At 37.0% G+C, this 22,592-nt stretch overlaps 1 protein-coding gene across 5 annotated transcripts in view; it reads right to left on the reverse strand.

The window, feature by feature from the left end:
* si:ch1073-416j23.1 (rac GTPase-activating protein 1) overlaps positions 1-22,592 on the reverse strand; it is a 118,269-nt gene that overhangs the window by 66,062 nt on the left and 29,615 nt on the right. For all 5 annotated transcript variants that reach the window (XM_039757393.1, XM_039757394.1, XM_039757391.1 and 2 more), the window contains 2 exons: positions 17,623-17,762; positions 15,335-15,413 (listed from right to left, as the gene is read on the reverse strand). In XM_039757393.1, the coding sequence (XP_039613327.1) occupies positions 15,335-15,413; positions 17,623-17,762 (219 nt within the window). The remainder of the gene's footprint in view (positions 1-15,334; positions 15,414-17,622; positions 17,763-22,592) is intronic.

Raw genomic sequence — 22,592 nt, forward strand, 5'->3', positions numbered from 1 at the left:
AACAAAAAACTACTGGCAAGGGTGTACAGTATAGGTTCAAAAGTATGAGCTGTAATAAAAAAAGAACCCATTTTCACAGAACATGTATCCCCTCTGTTGCATACAGTTTGTTTTTACTTTTTCAAAAGCACTACCTTTTTAAAATGAAACTAGATCCAAACTTTCATTTCTCCCGATATGCTAATTAACATTAGAATTACCAGCGTCTACGAAAAAACTCGTAGATCCATCCCACCTTAAATCGCTTTTTAAAACCGTTCTCACCTCCCCGTCAGCCTCCTTTGTCCTGTAAATGTGCCGATAAAAACAAACTGCAAGCAGCTGGCTATTCCATCCCCCCACCGACTTAGAACGTGCACAAACTTCTCCCAGCTCATGCTTATCTGGGAGTGAAGTGGAGTTTTAGAGTGGAAATAATAGATTGTTATTTGGAGCACACGCATTTCATGTGTGTTCCGTTTCTACAGTAATCTGTGTAAACACAATGTTAAAACAGAAACTTTTTCATATTTTTAGTAATAAATGTTACAAAATGTAGGCATAACCTATAAAACGTACGAAGCCTGAAAGCCAAAGATCAAATAAACACTTTCATAAAAGGTTCAAGAGTTTTACAACAGCTTCCGTGGTGTACTGTTAAGATTTCGCCACTTAAAGCGTAGCAGACTTGGTGTACCTCAAGAGATCCAAGTTCGACTCTCCGCTGGGGAGAAAAATGTATTTATTTTTAACCTTCGCCGTTCTGCCTGCCTGAACTCCCTGTCTATCTTTATAGTAATAACAGTAATTTTATTATATAGGCTATATAGGCCTATCATATAGTGCAAGGGTCTTCAACTAAAATCTATCGAGGTCCAGTCAGAGAAAATTTCTTGAAGCAAAGGTCCGGTCCGTCTGAAGATCATGTTGTCTAACTATTTAGTATCATGTCTATTTAAGTAGCCTAGTAGTTGTATCAACATCTGCATGTAATTAATACTAGACTTTCAAATCAAATTAGTTTAGTACAATTCATAATCCTTTTGAAAATATTTATTTTCAAACACAGAACTGAACATTTATGTATGACTGCAAATATGTACTTTGTTCTGTCAGTGTATAATTTCTTCTTTAATTTAATAAACAAAAAGTAGGGCTGCACTTCAAAATAAGACAAAAATAAATTATGAAAACTGTGCATGCTTAAAGTGCTAAACTTCAGAAGAATACAAAAGGAATGGAGAAAAAGCTTAACATTTCCCCTTTTCTGTTTCACATTTTGACTCAAGTCTCAACCAATTTCACAGATAACAAATCTCAACACATCTTAACAATGTAACAGGTTTAAATGCCCATTTTCTTCCCCGCTTATATTCATTGCCACACTTTTTTGCCATTTGCGCCGTATATTTCTGTCCCTTTCGCCGTGTCACTCGTCTCTTCTTTATCCAGCACAGTCTCACAGTATCTCTCAGTAGTCTTTATTTTTATCGCTACATTTCTTTCGAACGTTTCGGTTCCTGACCTTGCCTCTAACACACGTTTCACTATCTTTCTTCTTTTCAACCGTATCTCTGAAAAATCCCTCCTCTGTTTGCGTACATGGATTCGTAAAACAACGTTCATCGACTAGAATCCGCAGACTTGATTGGATGAGAGGTATCACGTGAAATGGCTTAGCGCGTATACTGTGTATTTCCTCACCATAACCGTAAAGATTACAAAAGCTGCGCCGGGTAAAAATAGAAGCGCCCCATCATGTTTAAATGATAACCTTTTGTTTTGGCTGTAAGTCAAGGTCCGTATGAGACAGCTTTGCGGTCCGGATGCGGACCGAGGTCCGCCTGTTAGTGACCTCTGATATAGTGCCTTTCCTTCCTATCTGCATATCTATCCCTTTAGCTGTTTTTTTATATATCTATTATACAGTGCCTTCCCTGCTTATTTATGTATCTAGTGCCTTCTCTGCCTGTCTGCCTAACTGCATATAGCGCTGAACTTACTGCTCTGTACTATTCTGTCCTCTGCATGTCCTGGAGTACAAAAGAAACACCACCATACAGCAACACGTGCAAACTGGCAAGATGGGGAAAAAAAAACCACCACACGGTCACTGATTACAAACCACAAGATGAATGAAACAGACAATATGTAAAATCATCACACTAATGCAATATTATTTGAAAACGAACAGCGTCAGATTGGGTTTGAATATGCACCCGATCCGACGGTGTTCGTTTTCAAATAATATTAAATGTACTGTGCGTTTAAACTGCTGCACTGAATAAGCCGACGCCTTCTGTAACAGCGTCAGCGTGTATTCAAACCCGATCTGCCGCTGTTCGTTTTCAAATATTGCATGTACTGTACTATTTTAGAATAAAAACATTTGCTTTCAGTCAGTCTGTAAGAGCCAGTGTAAATGCATGATAATTGTAAAGGTTAGCTTTTTTTTTTTTTTTATTCAATGTTATTCTTTCAGCTGCGTTCACGATCCCAACTCCTAACCTCCATAGCAGTTCCATTCTCTCAGTCGCGTTTACGATCCCCCTCTCCCCATCTGACACTGCTGTTTTCACATAAAGTCACGCTATAGCCCAAATGTGATTTGTTTGGAGACGCGCTATAGCTCGAATGTTATTTATATAGGGAAGTACAGTACAGTGTCAGGTGCTCATTCAGTGTAATAGGAACCATAGCACAGAGTGATGTGTACACTGCAACAAGTACACGTCGTAAATGTAGGAAGGGTGTGTGGGAATTGTTAATATTTGAATGTAATGATTTTATATAGCACGGATTGGAAATCAGCAGTTCTTAGTATTGCACCACGCAAGCTGTCGATTCAACCGCCTACTGTAAGTTGCTTTATTTTTTCTTCACTTAATAGTCTAGAATAAAAGTGCACTTGTTTTGTTATAATTGTCCACCAACATATGTTCCTGTGTTTGAGTGACACGTGCATGCTCAAAAAACAGACGTGTAATGCCACAAAAAGTGCACGCAGACACTTCAGTTCGCAATCATTGGTATTAGAATGCAGTCACAAGTACGCTGCAGAGCTATAGCGTATCTTTATGGGAAAACAGCAGTGTTAGATTGGGGGGTTAGGAAGGATCCTGAACACGACAGAGAATGGAAAAAAAACTAAAACTAAAAAAGTATCATAAATTACATCGGCTGTTGCACACTGAAATCAAATGTATGTTTTTATTCTAAAATAGTAAGAATAGTAAAATTCTCAAAACTGAGTAGTGCGGGATCGAACTCATGACCTTTTGATTACTAGTCAGCAGCTGATACCATTATGCTACCGTGGCAATTGTAGTATGCGTGTGTCAATGTGGCTTTTTTTCTGCAGTTATATTTTTGAATAAAAGCATACTTGTTCTATTTGTACTTTTTGTGAAAGTGTTTCTTTGATATTTGGACTTCAGGCTTCATACATTATATAGTTGATGCCTACATTTTGTCATTTACTACTACAATATGAAAAACGTTTGTTTTAAAAATATGTTTACACGGATTACTGTAGAAACGGAAAACACGTGAAATGCGTGTATTTCAAATAATGATCTATTTCCACTCTAACACTCCACTTCACTCCCAGATAATCAATCAAGGCATAAGCTGGGAGAAGTTTGTGCACGTTCCAAGTCGGTGGGGGATGGAATAGCCGGCTACTTGCAACTTTTCTTTTATCAGCACATTTAGATTAACAAAAGATGCTGGCAGAGAGGCAAGAACGGTTTTAAGAAACGATAAGGTGGGACGGAAGTTTTTTCGTAGGCTCTGGTAATTCTAGTGTTAAGAATGCTTATTGTGTGGTACATTAAGACACTAAGCAAACAAAAAGATCGATAGTTTTTTCAATTTCTCTAAATCTGTGGGAAGCCATCTCCCATTTTTAACAATATGTCCACAAAAACCTTGTTTTACTGCTATTTCTCTACAGATTTAGCCTCAACATGATCTCACATAATTAATATTTTGTGAGTTTTAGTGAAAATAGCACAAAATATCATGAGAGAGAAAAAAAAATTATAAAGCATGCATATTTTGTCTCATAATCCTGTTTAAAAGGAACAAAAGGAATTTCCAATAAGTATCGTGCAACACACTTCTGGAAAATATTTTTTGAATGTTTGTATTATCTCCATATTAGGTTATCAATATAAAATTACTTTGTGCTGTAATTTATAAACTAATTATCTCACTATTTAAATTGCTCGCTTTGAATGAGCAATGGAATAAAATAAAATGGAGCTAGTACACCATCCTTAATGAAACCTCTCCAGACATAAGCACACATGTGAATTGGTAAAGAATCCTTTACTCTATAACCCCTAAAGGGTAGGGGTCTATAAAAACCATTAAGATACCTAGTATGATTAGCTAAATGTCAAATTTTAAAAGCAAAATCTTCTTGTACTGCTGTGACCTTTAACAGAACTTAAAACAAGAGATAAGTCAGAGCAAATTAATGAAGGAGATCCATGCTGTTAACAGCGATTATGTTCACAAGGAAAAGCATCTGCAAATAAAAAATCGTTTTAAGACTCCAGTTGGTATAAAAATTCCATTCTCTGCCAATGTATACCCTTAATGAAGGCCATGTGTTCACCATACACTGTGTTTTAAGGTGTTATTACACATCAAATAAGTCACTGGGTAACATTTTTTCCATTCTTTACCTTTAGTTTCTAATATATCTGAACTGTGGAACTGTAAGTGAAGACAAGGTCTCTCAAAGTGATACCTTTGCCATTACCAAAGATTTTTACCTTTAATCCACTGAGGATATATAGTTTAGTAACTCACCTATGCTAAACACGCTACTTTAATAATGGACTTTACAGAAGAAAAAAAAAAGACTGGGATCTTTCTCGGACACTTGTTTGTTACTAACAGTACTCTAAAAGGAAAGGAGAACATACAAATATTCCAAAAAAGACAAGGAAGTGGCTGCTAAACCAGAAGGGATCCTTAACTGATTGATTGACTGACTTTCAGAATATGAAGATATTCCTAAAATCTCCTAAAACCTTCCTTTAAAAAGGGATTGGGAAAGCCATGCTATAGATTGTTTTAATAATGTACTACTCATAATGCACTACTATGGGCATGTTAGAAGCTGCATAAAATACCTACACACACGAAAAAATGTTGTTCATTAATCTTGCACTATACTGACAAGTATTTGAGCTACGGCTACAAGGTATGCTCTCCTTTGCTATACAGCACTAACTTATATGATCAAGCTATTTGTTTAAAAGTCACATCATGCTCCAATATAAAAAAATAAAATTGTATACAAAAATCCAGATGACTGAACCCTTCTAGCATGTGTAAAATTGAAAGCTCTAACAAATCCACTAACATGTCAAGACGTTCCTCTGTGCTTTATTCCAATGACAGGAACCAGTGTTTTGTTAAATCCTGCCGTTCACTTTGTATAAAATTGTTAATTTAGAACATTAGAACACTCTAGACGAGTACAGGCCATTGATCCCTACAAAGCTTGCCAGTCCTATCCACTTCCAAAAAAAACAGAGTTTTGAAAGTCCCTAAAGTCTTACTGTCTACCACACTACTTGGTTGCTTATTCGAAGTGTCTATCGTTCGTTGTGTAAAGAAAAACTTCCAAATGTTTGTGTGAAATTTACCCTTAACAAGTTTCCAACTGTGTCCCCGTGTTCTTGATGAACTCATTTGAAAATAATCTCGATCCACTGTACTAATTCCCTTCATAATTTTAAACACTTCAAATCGTGTCATCTCTTAATCTTCTTTTGCTTAAACTGTATAGGCTCAGCTCTTTCAATCTTTCCTCATTACTTCAACCCCTGTAGCCCTGGAATTAGAAAAAGTCCAGAGAAGAGCGACTAGGCTAATGCTGCCATGTCTTTTTTTTAGCCTGGAGACCAAAACTGCACACAGTACTCAAGATGAGGCCTCAACAGTGCATCTATCTATCTATATAGGTTGAGCATAACCTCCTTGGACTTGTACTCCACAAACCGTGCTATATAACCTAACATTCTGTTAACCTTCTTAATAGCTTCTAAACGCTGTTGGGAAGTCGATAGCTTAGAGTCCACTATGACTCCTAAATCCTTCTCATAAGGTGTACTTTCGATTTTCCGACCACCTATTGTGTACTCAAATCTTTTAACTTCCTATGTGTAATACTTTACATTTACTGACATTAAATTTCCTCTGCCACAAATCTGCTCAAACATGTATGCTATCCAAGTCCTTCTGTAATGTTATAACGGATTCCAAATTATCTGCTAATCCACCTATCTTGGTATCATCTGCAAGGGTTAAAATCACTTCAAGTGTTCGATTAAGTTATTACCACATTAATTGGTCTCGTCCGATGCGAGAGATGGACGTCTGAAGTGGAGCTCCGCTAGCAGCGGTGTTATTTTTCACATTATTTGCTTATTATCCTGAGATATCCTGTATCTATTCAACCCAAGGAGACTGCTACAGTATATATGCAAGCATATATAAACATGGCCAGCAAGAAAGGGGGTCCAAAAGAATCGAAAACTAAAGCTGCACCCAAGCTAAGATCAGCAAGCCCTAGCTCAAGATATGGCCTTTCAGAGAGAGACCTGGATCAGCTGGGCGAAAGTACAGACTCTTCGGGACCAAGGTCCGCTACATCGTCGCCGGCTGAGAGTGAAAAGGGGAGCGAATGTACAATCATGAGTGCAGATCTCGATAGCTCGCTGATCGGAGAAGAACACCTGAAACTGGAAAAGGCCTCACAATCCGCGATCTCAATTACTCCAGGCGAGCCGGGAATAGCGGGGACACCGGCTACAGTAGAGCCTGACACTTCACCTACGGTACAAGAAAGCACAATTGAAATGTCTAAACTGGAGGTGATGCTCGCTGAGCTCATACAAGATATAAAGAAAACCGAGAAGGCAAAATGAGAAAGCAAGGGCAAAGGAAAATGAGACTGAAACAGGAATTGAAACAGGAATGGCAACAAGCTAACGAAACACAGCGGCAGGAGTTGCAACAAGCAAACGAAACGCAAAGGCTGATGCTGCAACAGGCAATGGAAAGGCTGCGAAAAGAAATGCAAGTGGAGATGCGACAGGTGCTGGGTAAAATTGAAACGCTCACTAATCAATTGGAGGATCTCAAGGAGACATTCACGACTAGGATTGAATTAGCCGAAAATTTAGCTACCAGTGCTGAAGAAAAAGCAGAATGCAAAAAACTCGGAGACAGACTGGCTGCTTTGGAAGATGGAAGCAGAAGGTATAACGTCAGAATTGAAGGTCTTCCTGAGAATCGAGAAAGTTCAAACCCTGTGAAATTCGCAGCTGAACTTTTTTCTAAAATAATCTGGGATGACTAAAGCAGAATCTGAGATAGCAGTGTCTTACCGCGTACGCGGATCAAACACCGTTAGACCCAGACCCCGGCAAAACTTAAAGTGGAATGGAAGGGTCAATTCTATGTCTTCGCTAGCAAGGAAGAAGCAGAAAAGGAACTAAGAAAGCTGATCCCGGGACTATTCTGAAACATAATAATGAGTCATGGCGGTTAATGATAAAGCAAGGACTAATAATCTACTGTCTGATCTATTCGGTTTAAAATACGGGTTTTTATCAGCATATATTCTCATTATTACTTAGTATTACTAGGGCGCTGTTTATGTTTTAATTGTGCTTAATTACTTTTTCTTTTTTCTAATTATTTCATCTCTACCCTAAACGAGACTGTTCAATATCATACCCTTGGTTTATTGTCATTGTTATTGCTGCATTAAGACTTGTTATGCTTATTCTGGACACATTTTTAACAACATCACCCAGGTTTATTATCTGGGTGTATCATCATCTTAATGCACTAAAATTGCTGAAGACACACATACACATAGTGCAAAATTCTTTTTTTTTTTCTTCTCATTTTTTAAAAGACTATATTGGTAATAGATCTCTATCTTTTAACCCTAAAGCGCCGCTGCATTGGGCTTGTTTTGCTTTGGACGTGCTCTGTCTCTGGGTATGTCAGAGGACTGGGACTGTGTGAAGTGGGTTTTAGCCTCACTTGGGGAGGAAAAAAGGGAGGGTGGGGGGTTTTAAGGGGGGGAAAGAGAAAGAGCAGGCTTGATCTATACCTAATCTATCCTATTAATCTTTATAATTATAACTACCAACGTAATAACCACCTGCACGGCAACAACTCTAGGGGAAATAGGAAATTAAGGCAGAAAGAAAGTACTCTCTCACCCAACAGGTCTAAATGCTAAAACAGTATTTTTACAGGAGACTCACTTACTAAGCAAGGATCAGTTCCGGCTGCAAAAAGACTGGACTGGCCAAATGTTCCATTCTAGTTTTACAAAGAAAACTAGAGGTGTGGGAATTCTCATACATAGAACAGTACCATTTGTAGCATCAGATGTAGTATTGGATCCTGAAGGGAGATATGTAATGGTCATGGGAGACTTATCTAACTGTAAAATGATTTTGATAAATGTTTATGCACCTAATGTTGATGATAAGGAATTTATACAAAATTTATTTGCATCCATTCCCAATCTGAACACTCATAAAGTTATAATGGCTGGGGACTTTAATTATGTTCTAAATCCACTTTTAGATAGGACTTCCTCCACAGGGGGGAACGGCATCTAACACCACAAAGATAATTACAAAGTTTATAACTGATCACAACTTATCAGATCCCTGGAGGTTTTTAAACCCAAATTCAAGAACATATTCTTTCTACTCACCAGTACATCATTGCTACTCAAGGATTGATTACTTCTTTATAGACAATAACTTCTTGCCTAAGATTAAATCTTGTAAATACGATGCTATTGTTATTTCAGACCATGCACCTATGATCTTGGAGCTAAAATTACTAAGCCCCATACACTCACCTCGCAGATGGTGCCTCAACCCGCTTCTATTAGCTGATGAGAATTGTACGGAATTTATATCCAAACAAATCAAATTCTTTCTAGAGACAAATACATCACCTGCAGGAATACTCTGGGAAACTCTTAAGGCCTTCTTAAGAGGACAGATTATCTCATATCTTTCCCACAGAAATAAATCAGAAGCGAAGAAAGTAGAGATAAAAAGCGAAATTACTAAAATAGATGAAGAACATGCCAGACTACCAAGCGAGACTCTACATAGGGAGGCAGGCTCTACATTCAGAATTAAACCTCTTGACAACTAAAGAAACTGAACAACTAATTTCCAAATCCAGACATCATTATGAACATGGAGAGAGCTAATAAGCTTTTAGCTCAACAAATTCACAAGCAAGTACGCACGCAACGCAATCACCAACACGAACGGAGATAAAATCGAACACAAAAATATAATGCACACTTTCAGAGACTACTATAAATCCCTATATACTACTGAGTTTAAAGAAGACAATACACAATCTAATGCATTTCTGGATACATTACAGATACCACAAATAGGCGCTTTTAGTGTGGAGGAACTTGATAAACCTCTGGCATTATCAGAATTACTGATGCTATAAAGTCACTCCAAGGTGGAAAGCAGCAGGCCCTGATGGCTACCCTGCAGAGTTTTACAAGAAATTCTCCGCTCAGCTAGCTCCCTCCTATTAGCAACATTTACAGAAGCCAGAGATAACCAATCTCTTCCTCAAACCTTTCGCCAAGCACTAATCACTGTCTTTCCAAAACAAAATAAGGACTTATTACAATGTGCATCATACAGACCAATTTCACTTCTGAATAACGACGTTAAAATACTCTCTAAAATCATAGCTAGAAGGATGGAGAAAGTGCTCCCTCGTAATATCACAAGACCAAACTGGATTTATTAGGGGCCGACACTTATCTTCAAATCTTGACCCTGTTTAATGTAATATACTCACCAACTAAATCAAACACCCCAGAAATATTATTATCATTGGATGCAGAAAAAGCATTCGACATGATTGAATGGAAATACCTTTTTACTACATTGGAGAAGTTTGGGTTTGGCCCGAACATTTGTGCATGGATTAAATTACTGTATACTAACCCAGAAGCTTCAGTTTGCATCAATAACATTTGCTCAGACTACTTTAAACTAGAGCGTGGCACTAGACAAGGATGCCCTTTCACCGCTGCTGTTTGCATTGCCATTGAACCACTGGCAATACATTGTCGAAATACTGATCAGATAAAGGGGATTAGCAGAGAAGGACTGGAACAGAAAATCTCATTATATGCAGATGATGGTACTGTATATATCGGACCCAGAAAATTCTGTGCCTGCAGTCTTAGCAGCACTCACAGAATTTCAAAAGATCTCTGGTCTCAGAATTAATCTGAATAAAAGTGTACTCTTTCCAGTGAATTCTCAAGCATATAATATTAGATTAGACACCCTACCTTTTATCATTGCAGAACAGTTTAAATACCTAGGGGTAAACATCACAAGTAAACATAAAGCTCTTATCAACAAAATTTCACGTCTGCATGGAAAAAATTAAACAAGACTTGCATAGATGGTCAACCCTTCATCTCACACTAGCTGGAAGAATTAACACTGTTAAGATGAATATTCTTCCTAAGCTCCTTTTTTTATTTCAAAACAATCCAATATACATTAATAAATCATTCTTTAAGCAATTAGATTCAACAATAACCTCATTTATTTGGAATTCAAAACATCCACGCATCAAAAGCGACCCTACAAAGACAAAAGGCAGGCATGGCTCTACCTAACTTCCAGTTTTATTACTGGGCAGCAAATATACAGGCGATAAGAACCTGGACACAAATAGAAGAACATACACAGGCATGGACCGCAATAGAAGTAAAATCCTGCAGTACTTCTTTGTATTCCTTGCTCTGCGCTCCAATAAACACACGCTATCGGCAATACACAAATAACCCAATTGTGCTCCACTCACTTAGAATCTGGAACCAATGTAGAAAGCATTTTAAGACGGAGAAGCTTCTATCTGTGGCACCCTGCAAGAGAACCACCTCTTTCAACCTTCACAAACATATGCAGTTTTAATATCTGGAAAAATTTGGAATTAACTTGCTTAGAGATCTTTATATAGACAACGTCTTTGCATCCTATGAACAATTACATTCCAAATTTAACATTCCAGCTACACATTTCTTTCACTATCTTCAAATCAGGAACTTTGTTAAACAGAACCTTCCAGATTTTCCTCATCTTGCACCCTCATCCATGCTGGAAAAATATTGCTCAATCTCAAGGACTTAGACTCCATCTCTACAATATATAAAATCATTTTACAATCCCTTCCTTTCAAAGATCCAAGAGGACACTGGGAAAAGATCTCAATTAATATATCAGAAAGGAGTGGAAAGTAGCAATGCAGAGAATTCATTTGAGCTCCATATGCGCAAAGCATACAATTATACAACTCAAAATTATATAATCGAGCACATCTGTCTCGACTAAAACTCTCCAAAATGTTTCCAGGGCATGATCCAACCTGCAAACAAGTCCCAGCCTCACTGGGTCACATGTTTTGGTCCTGCACCAAATTATCATCATTCTGGATGAAAATTTTTAATTACCTTCAGACAGCCTTGGTCTCACAATCCCTCCTAACCCATTAACAGCTGTGTTTGGGGGTTCTTCCAGAGGGGCTTAAAGTGGAGAAAGACAAACAAATTGTGATTGCATTCACTACACTTTTGGCACGCAGACTTATTCTGATAAACTGGAAGAACCCAAACTCTCCTCTTTTAAGTCAGTGGGAAACTGATGTGTTATATTATTTGAAATTGGAAAAAATCAAATACTCAGTTAGAGGATCTGTACAGACTTTTTTCAAAACATGGCAGGATCTAATCAGTAACATTTTAAAATAAGGTCATGAAGCACAGAGAATTTAGGTATGTTTACAAGCCTTAAATTTTACGCTGTTTGGCTTGCTCTCTCTCTCTCAGGGGTGGGGATCGATCTGTTCTTAACTCAATTTTTCTTTTTGTAAAAACTTGATTGCTTTGTATGGATTGCAATACAATAAAAAAAAAAAATACCACATTATAGAACATAGGATATGCAATATTATTTCCTTCCTTTGATATATTTAATCCTCCCCATTTCCTAAAATAAATGTAAATAAATAAATATACCACCAAACAAAGAAAAGTCCAACATTGAACTGGACGTTGAAATAAAAGCAGTTTTTTTTGTAGAAAGTTCATATCATAGAGACTACAGTTGTATACAAGGATTTGTCTATCCCTGGTCAATCTGCAGGTTTCACTGAATCCCTAAAAGTCTTAAATGTAGACATTACAATTACATTAACAGGTTAAAAATGAATATATTAGAATTAATCAAACAGATAATAAAAGCAGTGAATATGGCATGTGATTAACAATAGTGGTTTATATTTATTAATTATTAAACTAGTTAAGCCTTTAAATTAAGGCAGATGACACAATCTCTCCCCAAAACATTGCTTGAGCAAATCTAAAAGAGAGAAGCACTACAGCTTTTTATTTAATTTGGAAGGTTACTGGACAGGCTCTCTATTATTTAATAATAATATTAATTATATCTTGTTTATTTATATACAGGAACAGAATTAGAATCATTATAAGACTTTTGCATAAAACTATGTTAAACACATCTAGCACAAAAAATACTTGAATAAGCTGCATAAAAAGCTACAATATTTGAATTATGCTGACCTTGTAATTGCATTAAACTGCATGTCTGGGCATTTGAATGCTGGAGGTAATCCCCCTTGGAGAATCAATGTTCCTATGCTCTGATGCTAATCTTCACACCCAGGTGTTGGGGCTTTCCACATAAACAAGTGGTGGCAACCCACTTCACAAACCATATACGACCCACTCCCATTAAATACAATGGTGAGACCTCATGCGACCCAAAGACAGTAACCCGCAACCCATAGCTTGGGAAACTGCAGTATATGTATCTTAATGTCCTGACAGTGTCCATACGACAATACACCTTTTAAACAGATTACATCTATGAACTTCTGCCTTAAAATGTTACCTACAATTTATTAAACCCAGGCTGTACAGTAGTTTGTGCTGCTGCATTAGAGATCCCGTACCCTCACATGCCTGGTTTCTTCTCTGGATTCTCAGGTTTTTGTCTCACGTTCTCAAGATGCATGTGTTATGTTGACTGACAATACTAAAGTGTAAGTGAGCCCTGCAGTGGACTTGCATTCAGGGGTGATTTTCACCTTGTATCCAATGCTGCTAGGGATGCTGTCTGCCAATATCTGAAACTGGATTGAGTTTAAGAAGGCTGCCATCCATAATAATCCATATCCCTGCTACAGACAGTGTATAATCTCTTATATAACAGAAGTATCACAAAAAAACTGTCCAATTTTCTTTTAATTAACCATAGGCAACAAAATATAAAATAGGCGCTACATTAAAAGTGAAAAGGTGGTATCAATAGTGGTTAACTGAGCACTCATTGAACAACTAAATTAACTGGTTAACCAAAACACTGACTAAATCAGTAAGTGAACTACACCAGTTATGTAGAGTAAAGTCAAAAGTAAGAGTTCCTGTAATGCACACCCTAACATGTACAGGAAGCATATTTATATGTATTATCACATGCTCAGTTCTTTTGGTCATGTAGCAACGAGAGACCAGAGAAAATAAGGTGTTATGACATGTTTCGTCCTTAGCGTATTATATGACAAAACTAATGAACGAATCAGTAGACGGACAATTCTAGTTTACTTCAATGAACTGAAAAATTGCTCTTATCAGACTGGTGAACTGAAATGCCCATCACTAGAGTGCATTTATATAGGATACATGCAAAATTAGGTGGTACAGCAGCAAATCAGGGGGTATAGAAATCTGAGTACATATTCCCAAACAAAAAGCAATTCCTTTTTTTGTGGAAATATTAAACCACTCTGCAAGTGAAGAGAGTCAGAAGTAAAAAAGTAAAAAGTCTGAGCATTTATCTGAGCAAAAGTGCATCTCTTTGATTGCTACCATGTTTTTCTCACTGCAGGAACATCATAAACTTTTGGTCGTGCTCTGTATATTGAGAAATTTCAATATATGAAACAATCTTAAATACACAAATTTTGCTCAGATACAACATCTCTCTGTGAGGTTTGCATATGACCATCATGGTTTGCATTGGTTTACTTTTAATTTACCAAAACACTGTTTACATGTCTAAACTTACCTGGAGGAAATGAGCCTAGTTAATTTCATCCATTGGCATCTCCTCAAATTCATTTAAATATAGATGCATGGATTTAATTAAATATGCGAATGTTAATGTTTTTAAAGTTATACTGATTGTTTAGTTTATATTTTTTATTTTTTTCTTCAGCCGCCTGGAGTTTTTTTTTGTTTCTGTCCACCCTGGCCATTGGACCTTACTCTTATTCTATGTTAATTAATGTTGACTTGTTTTATTTTCTTACTGTGTCTTTTATTTATCTATTCTTCATTATGTAAAGCGCTTTGAGCTACTTTTTGTATGAAAATGTGCTATATAAATAAATGTTGTTGTTGTAGTGGTGGAGTTGGAATAATTTTAATGTATATGATTTTAAGGAGCCAGAGTCTGCCCTTATATACAAGTACATAATGTACAAGGGACTTTTTTCCTTAGGATCCTGTTTAACATGAAGCAGTGGCATTGGAGTAGAAACCAAATCTGGAAGCAATGCTCTTCTGCATATATTTATATTAGAAAAATGAAACAAAAGCACCTGTTCAGCATTATATTGTGCGTTTAGGTTGTGCTTTTCTCATACATTTCTAAATCTACTGTACGCTAAGTTCACAAGATATTCTTGTCTATCATGGTGCTAGAATATGGAGATATGCTGCATGTTGGTTAGAATTTAGTAAGTAAGAATTTCACTGTATGTTCCACATATGACTACAAAAGTACTGAAGTCAAGAGTTTCAAACTATTTAAGAGTAACCCAAAAATAAATCCTCTTATTTCAGACAAATCTCAGCACTGCATTTTCCATTAACAAAATCTCAAGTACGTACACAAAACAGAGTCAATTTTTGAAATTCTAAAAGACCAATATACACTTTCTGTAACAGCAGGAAGACTACTTACAGTCACAAAATGCGGGTTAAAAAGTACTGTAATATAAACATTAACATTAATAATATTTAAAAGGCTATTCCTTTACCTAAAAATACATTTTGAAGTCCACATCTGCAAATCTTGGGAGAACAAGTAAATGACTGTAAATAAATGTCATCTTAATGAGCAGTATGCTGAAAGTGAAAAAGGCAACTATACCTTTTAAAACAGTTGAATAATTAAATAAGTTACTTGGACAAAAAATGAAATAAACCTACCAGGTCATCATCAGTGCGGTCATAACTAATATCTGAATGAAACAATGTTGAATTGCAGGACTCATCAATAACTGATAATCTAGAAAGAAACACAAAAACACAACTATTACTAATATGCATTAAATGAACAAACACCAGCCAACACTGAGAAGTCTGTTTTTTGACAAAGAAAGCAAGAACAAGCAAGCAAAAACTAAGTTCATGTGTTAAGTTGAATTTCATAAAATAATTTTAACTAGTCAAAAGCTTGTCTGGTGTAACACTAGGCAAGTAATTATTGGTTTTATTACAGGATTCAATACAGTAATTCCTTTTCAAATCCCACAAAGCCAAACTGTAAGCTTGTAACAGCAAAATAAACTTATAGCATCATGTCTACTGTTACACAATGAATACTAACTGAAGTTGGGTCGATTGTGCTTCTAAGGATGGAAGTAACAAATACATCAGGTATGTCAAGATACAACTTGGATGAGCTAAAGAGCAAGGACCCATGACCATAAAAACTGAAGTCAGAGAACCTTCTTAAACTCTCCATTTTCATCCTTGTTTTCTGTTTGTATAAGAGGCATCCTCTGCTCTCAGTGCGAGATCATGCTTTACATCCATGGATAAGTCAGAAACTACTGAGGTAAGGTGCTATGAGAAAGTATTTACCCCTTCCCGATATTCACAGTTAAACGCTTGTAAAATAACAAATATCAATCTTTCAACTAAATAGTACAGCACCCTCAGAAAGTATTCAGACTTTTTACACATAGTGCAACCTTATTTTTAAACTATTTTATTTTAGAATTATGCAGCAAAAACAAAAATTTTAGAAATTTGCAAATTTATAAAAAAATAAATGAAATCTCACATTGACACAAGTGTTCACACAGTAATCATTAAAAACCTTTTTGCAAGGATTCCAGTGTAGATTCCTCTTGTGTTCGATGCGATAAGCTTCATGCAAATTTTGGTACATTTAGCCATTCTTCTCTAGCTCTGTTGGTTTAAATGGACACCATCAATGGACAGCTATTTTCTGGTCTCTCCGAAGATGTGATTAGGTTCTAGTCTGGGCACTGGTCAAGTCCCTCAAGAATATACAGAGTTGATCCTAAGCCACTCCTGTTTTGTCGGTGCTTAGTCTTTTTGGAAAGTGAACCCTCAACCCAGTTCAAAGGCCAGAGCACACTTAACAGGTTTTCAATAATGATATGTCTGTACTTTCCGTTTTGCTCTCCTTCAACCCTGACTAGTCTCCCAGTACCTGTCGCCGAAAAACCACCCCACAGAATGATACTGCACAGTCATGATTCACTGATGGAATGGTATGGTGTAGGTGAACTTAGAATTGAGGCCAAACAGTTCAGGACCAGAGAATCTGGCTTTTTCAAAGTCTGAGAGTACATTGGATGTTTTTTTGTAAAGTCCAACAAGGTTTTCATTTGTCATCTGACTACGTAGCTATAAAGCCCAGGTTACTGAAGTGTTGCAGTGGTGGTTGTCCTTCTGGATGTTTCTCCCATCTCCACACAGGTTCTCTAGTACATGGCCAGAGAGACCATGATTTAACCACAATTGTTCAGTTTGGCCGGGCAACCAGCTTAAAATAAAAATGTTGTGGTTGTTCCAAAAATTTTTTAAGAATTATGGAGGCCAATGCACTCTTTGGAACTTTCAATGCCGCAGACATTTTTTGTAGACTTCCCCTGATCCATAGGCAATCTGCAGGCAATTCCTTTAACGTCATATGTATCAGAGCAAAAACTAATGCATTGTCAACTGTGGGACCTTATATAGATAGCCATGTACCTTTGTTAACCATGGCCAACCAATTAAATTGATCACAGATGAACTCCAAACAAGGTGTAAAAACATCAACGATGTTCAGACTGGGATGCACATGAACCACATTTGAAGTTACATAGCAAAGAGTCTGAATATTTGCATTAATGTGATATTTCAGTTTGGTTTTTTTTTTTTCATGGATTTGCAAAAATGTCTAAAATCTGTCTTCATTTTTTTCATTCTCTGGTATTGAGTGCTGTTTGAGGAGGGAAAACTGAATTTAAACTATTTTAGTGAAAGGTTAATACTTTCTAAAAGGCACTAAATATCTGCAACTGGTTTATAATTTTGGTCTGTCAAAGAATTCCCAACTCAATTAGGTCTTAAATTGCAAATCATATTGGATTAACTTTATCCTTTTCCTAAAGCCACACTATTTTTAAGAGACAGCAACTGAATTAGTATAGATGCAAAAGTAATTTGTAATATTTTAGTGATAAGTTTTACTTTACCTTTTGTTAGAAGGAAGAATTAAACCAATGCCACCTCTGTTGTTGAAATTGGCGAGTAAGGATTTCTGTTCGTCATTAAGCAGGTCACTAGACTGTCCATCATACATAAGTATATCACAAATTAACTGCATTTGTCGTTTCTGAGTGATGGAAAGAACAGTTTATTTTCACAATATGCATATCCTATGCCTAAGTTTACCAAGTGCACAAAAAAAAAATATATTTAACACACACCCCACATTTACTTTATATAGTCAGAGTGTCCAAAATGGGAAACTTTGAGCACTAACAGGACACAAGAAGTGGGAAATTCTTCCCCATGTGACATTCTGACCAATGTTGAGCATATGTAAATACCACATGAGTTAGTACTTGCTGTTTATGACCACTTTCTTCAAATCACCCCTTTAAATTTCAAATGGCCCTAAGCACCACTACACAAGTGAATGGATCCCCATTAAGTATCAAGTGCTGCAAAGTACCAATACACAAACAATGAGGGCTTTGGCCACTGAAGACTATGGGTGCATTAAAGTGAGAAAGAAACAATAATACCTGCACAGCACTTCCAAACTGCTGCACAGGAAGGGGAATGAGCAGTGCAATTACATCTGCAAGGAACAAAAGCTCCGACACTCTTTGCACCAGTTTATTAGCCATCATCACTACCACACGTATGTGCATTATTCACTGTTTTTTGCTTATTCTTTGTGTACAGTAACCTTTGAGTCAAAACACAGCATCACAGGTCACAACAGAAAGCTCGATTTTTTTTTTTATTGTTGTGGTTTAATTGATGATACAAGTATTCTTCATTTTATGCACAAAATTAAAAATATATTTTATAAAATCTTCAGGATTTGTGTATAAATATGTACATGAAAGAAATTTTGCGTTTAGACTTGGGTCCTATCCCGAGTATGTCATAAGTTATATGCAAATATTCCTGGTATGTTTGCATTTTGAAATTCTTCTGGTCCCCAAGCATATCGGAGAAAGGATGCTCAACCTGTACTTATAATGTACTATAATTTTTGCCAGTTATATAAAATGGATAGCGACTCATCAGATAGTTAAAATACAAGAAAAAAATAGCATACATTTGCTTTTAAGACAATTTATACTGAAAGAGGATACAGATGTGGAACACTGTTCTTATAATAAAAGGTCACACACACTGTACATAAATACATAAGGGTTGCATGGGATAGCAGTACTAAAAAAGTGCCCAACTATCGAATTTTTAAAACAATACTATTACCAGCATTATATCACATTCAGTTCTAGCACCTCGCCTCCAATTCCCCCTCCCCACCTGGTCTTCAAAACACTATCTATATATAAAGCATGCTTATGCTCAAAACACTACGACTAGTACACAAAAAAAAGGTAAATACTGTGTTTTTTTTTGTTATTACAGAAAACTCTATATCTCTCTATTATAATGAAAAAAATCCTGGAACAAGACAACTTTCAGAGAGATACTTTCACTTTGTGCCAAGAGATTTAACCATGCCTGGGTCCAGAAATAAGACAAAGACAAAAAAAAGAGTAGATGACAAAGTAGAACATCAAAAAGAATTCAAAAACGTTGGCGCGATTCACATGCAGAGCAGGTTAGAGATAATGAAAGTACTAAAATTCGAAAGTCTCAAAAAAATAATAGTAAAGATCGAATTAGTGCAAACTGAAATTATTAAATCGGTGAAATAACAGAACAGCGAAAAGACATTGAATATATTGATCGGATTTAAACTTTAAGTCAGAGACTTAGATTGTCTAATTCATGTTGCCATTGGGGAAAAGTAGTGTTTCTTCTCAATGAAGAAGCGTATCCGTGAGAGTTAAAAGATTTGCTGTTTGGTTATAGTGAAATCCACATACATGAGCGGCAGAAATACAAAGTGGCTTGTGTGTAGCGCAGGCCAGGGGGGTTGGCGAGAGAAGCGAGTAGTCATCTATACTAATAAAAGGCAAAGCCCTCACTGACTCACTCACTGACTCATCACTAATTCTCCAACTTCCCGTGTGGGTGGAAGGCTGAAATTTGCCAGGCTCATTCCTTACAACTTCCTTACAAAAGTTGGGCAGGTTTCATTTCGAAATTCTACGCGTAATGGTCATAACTGGAAGCTATTTTTCTCCATATACTGTAATGGAGTTGAGCTCGAAAGCCATGGTGGCGGAGTTTCGTGTGACATCATCACGCCTCCCACGTAATCACGTGAACGGACTGTCAACGCAGTACGTAGAAAACAAGTTAGAGCTCCAAAAAGAGCTGAAGAAAACATGCATTATATAATTCAGAAGGCAGCGAAACAAGAAGCGAGCGAGTGACATATACAACCATATTCATGAGTGCTGCTACTTCGGAAACAAAGCACTGTGTAAACCTAAAGTTTAAATTAAGTTCATAGACAGGCTGCCGCTGGCGTTTGTCATGCCCACGGCTAATGCGGGATACAAGTTTAATGAGAGGGGCGCAGGATATAAACGAGAGTTTTGATCACTTTGTAACAAAGTTAAAATTGCAGGTGAAGGGCTGTGCTTATGCAAATTCCGAGAGACTGTTTGTGGGGGATTGACAGTTAAAGGCGGGTGGGGGAGTCACGTCATTATCTCCCCTCCCATTCACCTCATTTCGCTCTGAGCTGAGCTCCGCAGCTAACGCAGTCTTACGGAAGCGACTTTGTGACGCTGCCACTAAATACTCACAGAAAAATCCACAAGTTAATACACACTCTGAATCCTCCAGGCACTACTTACAAAAGGTTACATTGACAATCGTGTTACTTTATTTTTAAAATGTTTCCTTTTCTTAGCACAAGCACAGCTGAGAAGCTTTGATGCATGTGCTCCATAACGCGTTAAAAAATAATGCATTTAAATCACACTTTGCATTCCAAGCAAAGGGGAACTTCTGTCAATGCATGATTTCCTGGTACACCGATTACACTGATCAGCGCTTCCCGATTCATTTTACCCTCGCACCCCCTTGGTTTGAGAACAAGTATGAAAAAATATGAGGTTAACACAGAAAAACAGACCACCAATTGAAGCTTTATGAATAATCAATACTTTATTCGCCATCAATAATTGTTTTGGTAAAGCCACTCTCAGTGTAATCCTCCTTCCATTTTATAATTTTTCCGCCACTAGCCATGATTAAATGAACGGTAAAAAAGTAATAGCGAAGTGAGGGTGACTTTTATTCAGGCAGGCAGGCGACAGCTCAATAGCTTGAATTTGGATAGAAGTAGGCTCTATTTAGTCGCCAGAAATATCTTTGGTAGGAATGGAAGTTGAATTTACTCTTTAAATTTCTATGGTGATGAAAAATTTATGCAATGACGACTAAATTTAACTATATAAAGTCAAAACCTGAGTATATAAAGACGGCGTTGGAATATACAAAGTCAGCGCTGGAATATCCATCCATTTCCCAACCCGTTGAATCCGAACACAGGGTCACGGGTGTCTGCTGGAGCCAATCCCAGTCAACAATGGGCGCAAGGCAGGAATCAATCCTGGGCAGGCAACATGCATCATTTTCAAAACATTAACCGAACAGTGTTTTTAATTTATTTTTTCTGAATACGTTTTTGTTAACTTAGTTCAGTTCAGAGTCGTTTCAATCAATAGATTTTGACTTTCACTTTATATATTCAGGAGTGAGTTTATATACTCCGATGTTGACTTTATATAATCAAGAATGACTATAAATTCCGATGCTGACTTTATATATTCAGGTTTTGACTTTACATATTCTGATGCCGACTTTATATATTCAGAAAATCAATCTATTTGATTGTTTGGCACCCCATAGTATATGTGTGATTGTATATATGTACATATATTAATATACACATATATATTAGATAGAGATAGATCTCTCTCTCTCTCTATAGATAGAACAACTCTCATATCAATGACAAAACAATTACATTAACAATCATGTTATGTTATTTTTAAAATTTTTCCTTTTCTTTTTCATAACTTCTTTAACACACTACTTCTCCACTGCGAAGCGCGGGTATTCTGCTAGTCTATACTAATAAAAAGGCAAAGCCCTCACTGATCACTAATTCTCCAACTTCCCGTGTTGGTACAAGACTGAAATTTGGCAGGCTCATTCCTTACAGGTTACTTACAAAAGTTAAGCAGGTTTCATTTACAAATTCTACGCATAACGATCATAACTGAATCCTACTTACGTACATATATACGTCCATAGCCTGCAGCTCGGTCGCCGTGTGAGGCGGGGTTGTGTCCCTCATCCCAACGCCTCCCACGTAGTTGGCTGCCTGCCTATATTGCGTCCCCCATCCCCATGCCTCCCGCGTAATTGGCTGCCTGCCATATAAGGCCGTCTGTTGCTCTGGTCTCTTCATTCCCTTCCTAGCTTCGCCATGGTATTCAAGTCTCCTTGCTGATAACTGCAGCATTTTTTATTTAATCCACAGCTTCTCTGCTGTTTTATTGTTCGTTTATTACGCTTATAGTTATTGTGTAGGTATTTTAGACTTAAGTTTACATTGTTCAGGTACCCATTTCTTTTACCGTTCCAACCATATCCCCATTAACATGTCTATCGAGGTGATCACCATCGATCAAAGAACTGTCACTTACCGAATGGTTTCCATGCCCGGAGATGCCGCCTGCCTTTTCCATTCTCTTTGTTACATATTGCACGGCCATATCAGGTTCAATCTTGATATCCGGAGGAACATTGTGTCTTATGTATTGAATGACTGGGACAAGTTCAAGGTGTGGACTGATAACGGTACGGGAGATAATTATACTACACAGGAGCACTAGAAGAGTGAAATGCTTAAGCCCCTCACCTATGCTTCTGCATGCGAGTTGATGGCGGACGCTGAATTGTTCGGTTTTTGCTTTCAAGTGTACCGAAATGGCCAAATATTTTACACATTTGGAGAACTGCCAATGCTTCTTAAACATCTTAGATT

The sequence above is a fragment of the Polypterus senegalus genome, chromosome 6 (assembly GCF_016835505.1).
Source record: "Polypterus senegalus isolate Bchr_013 chromosome 6, ASM1683550v1, whole genome shotgun sequence".
In the NCBI taxonomy this organism is placed as follows: domain Eukaryota; kingdom Metazoa; phylum Chordata; class Cladistia; order Polypteriformes; family Polypteridae; genus Polypterus; species Polypterus senegalus.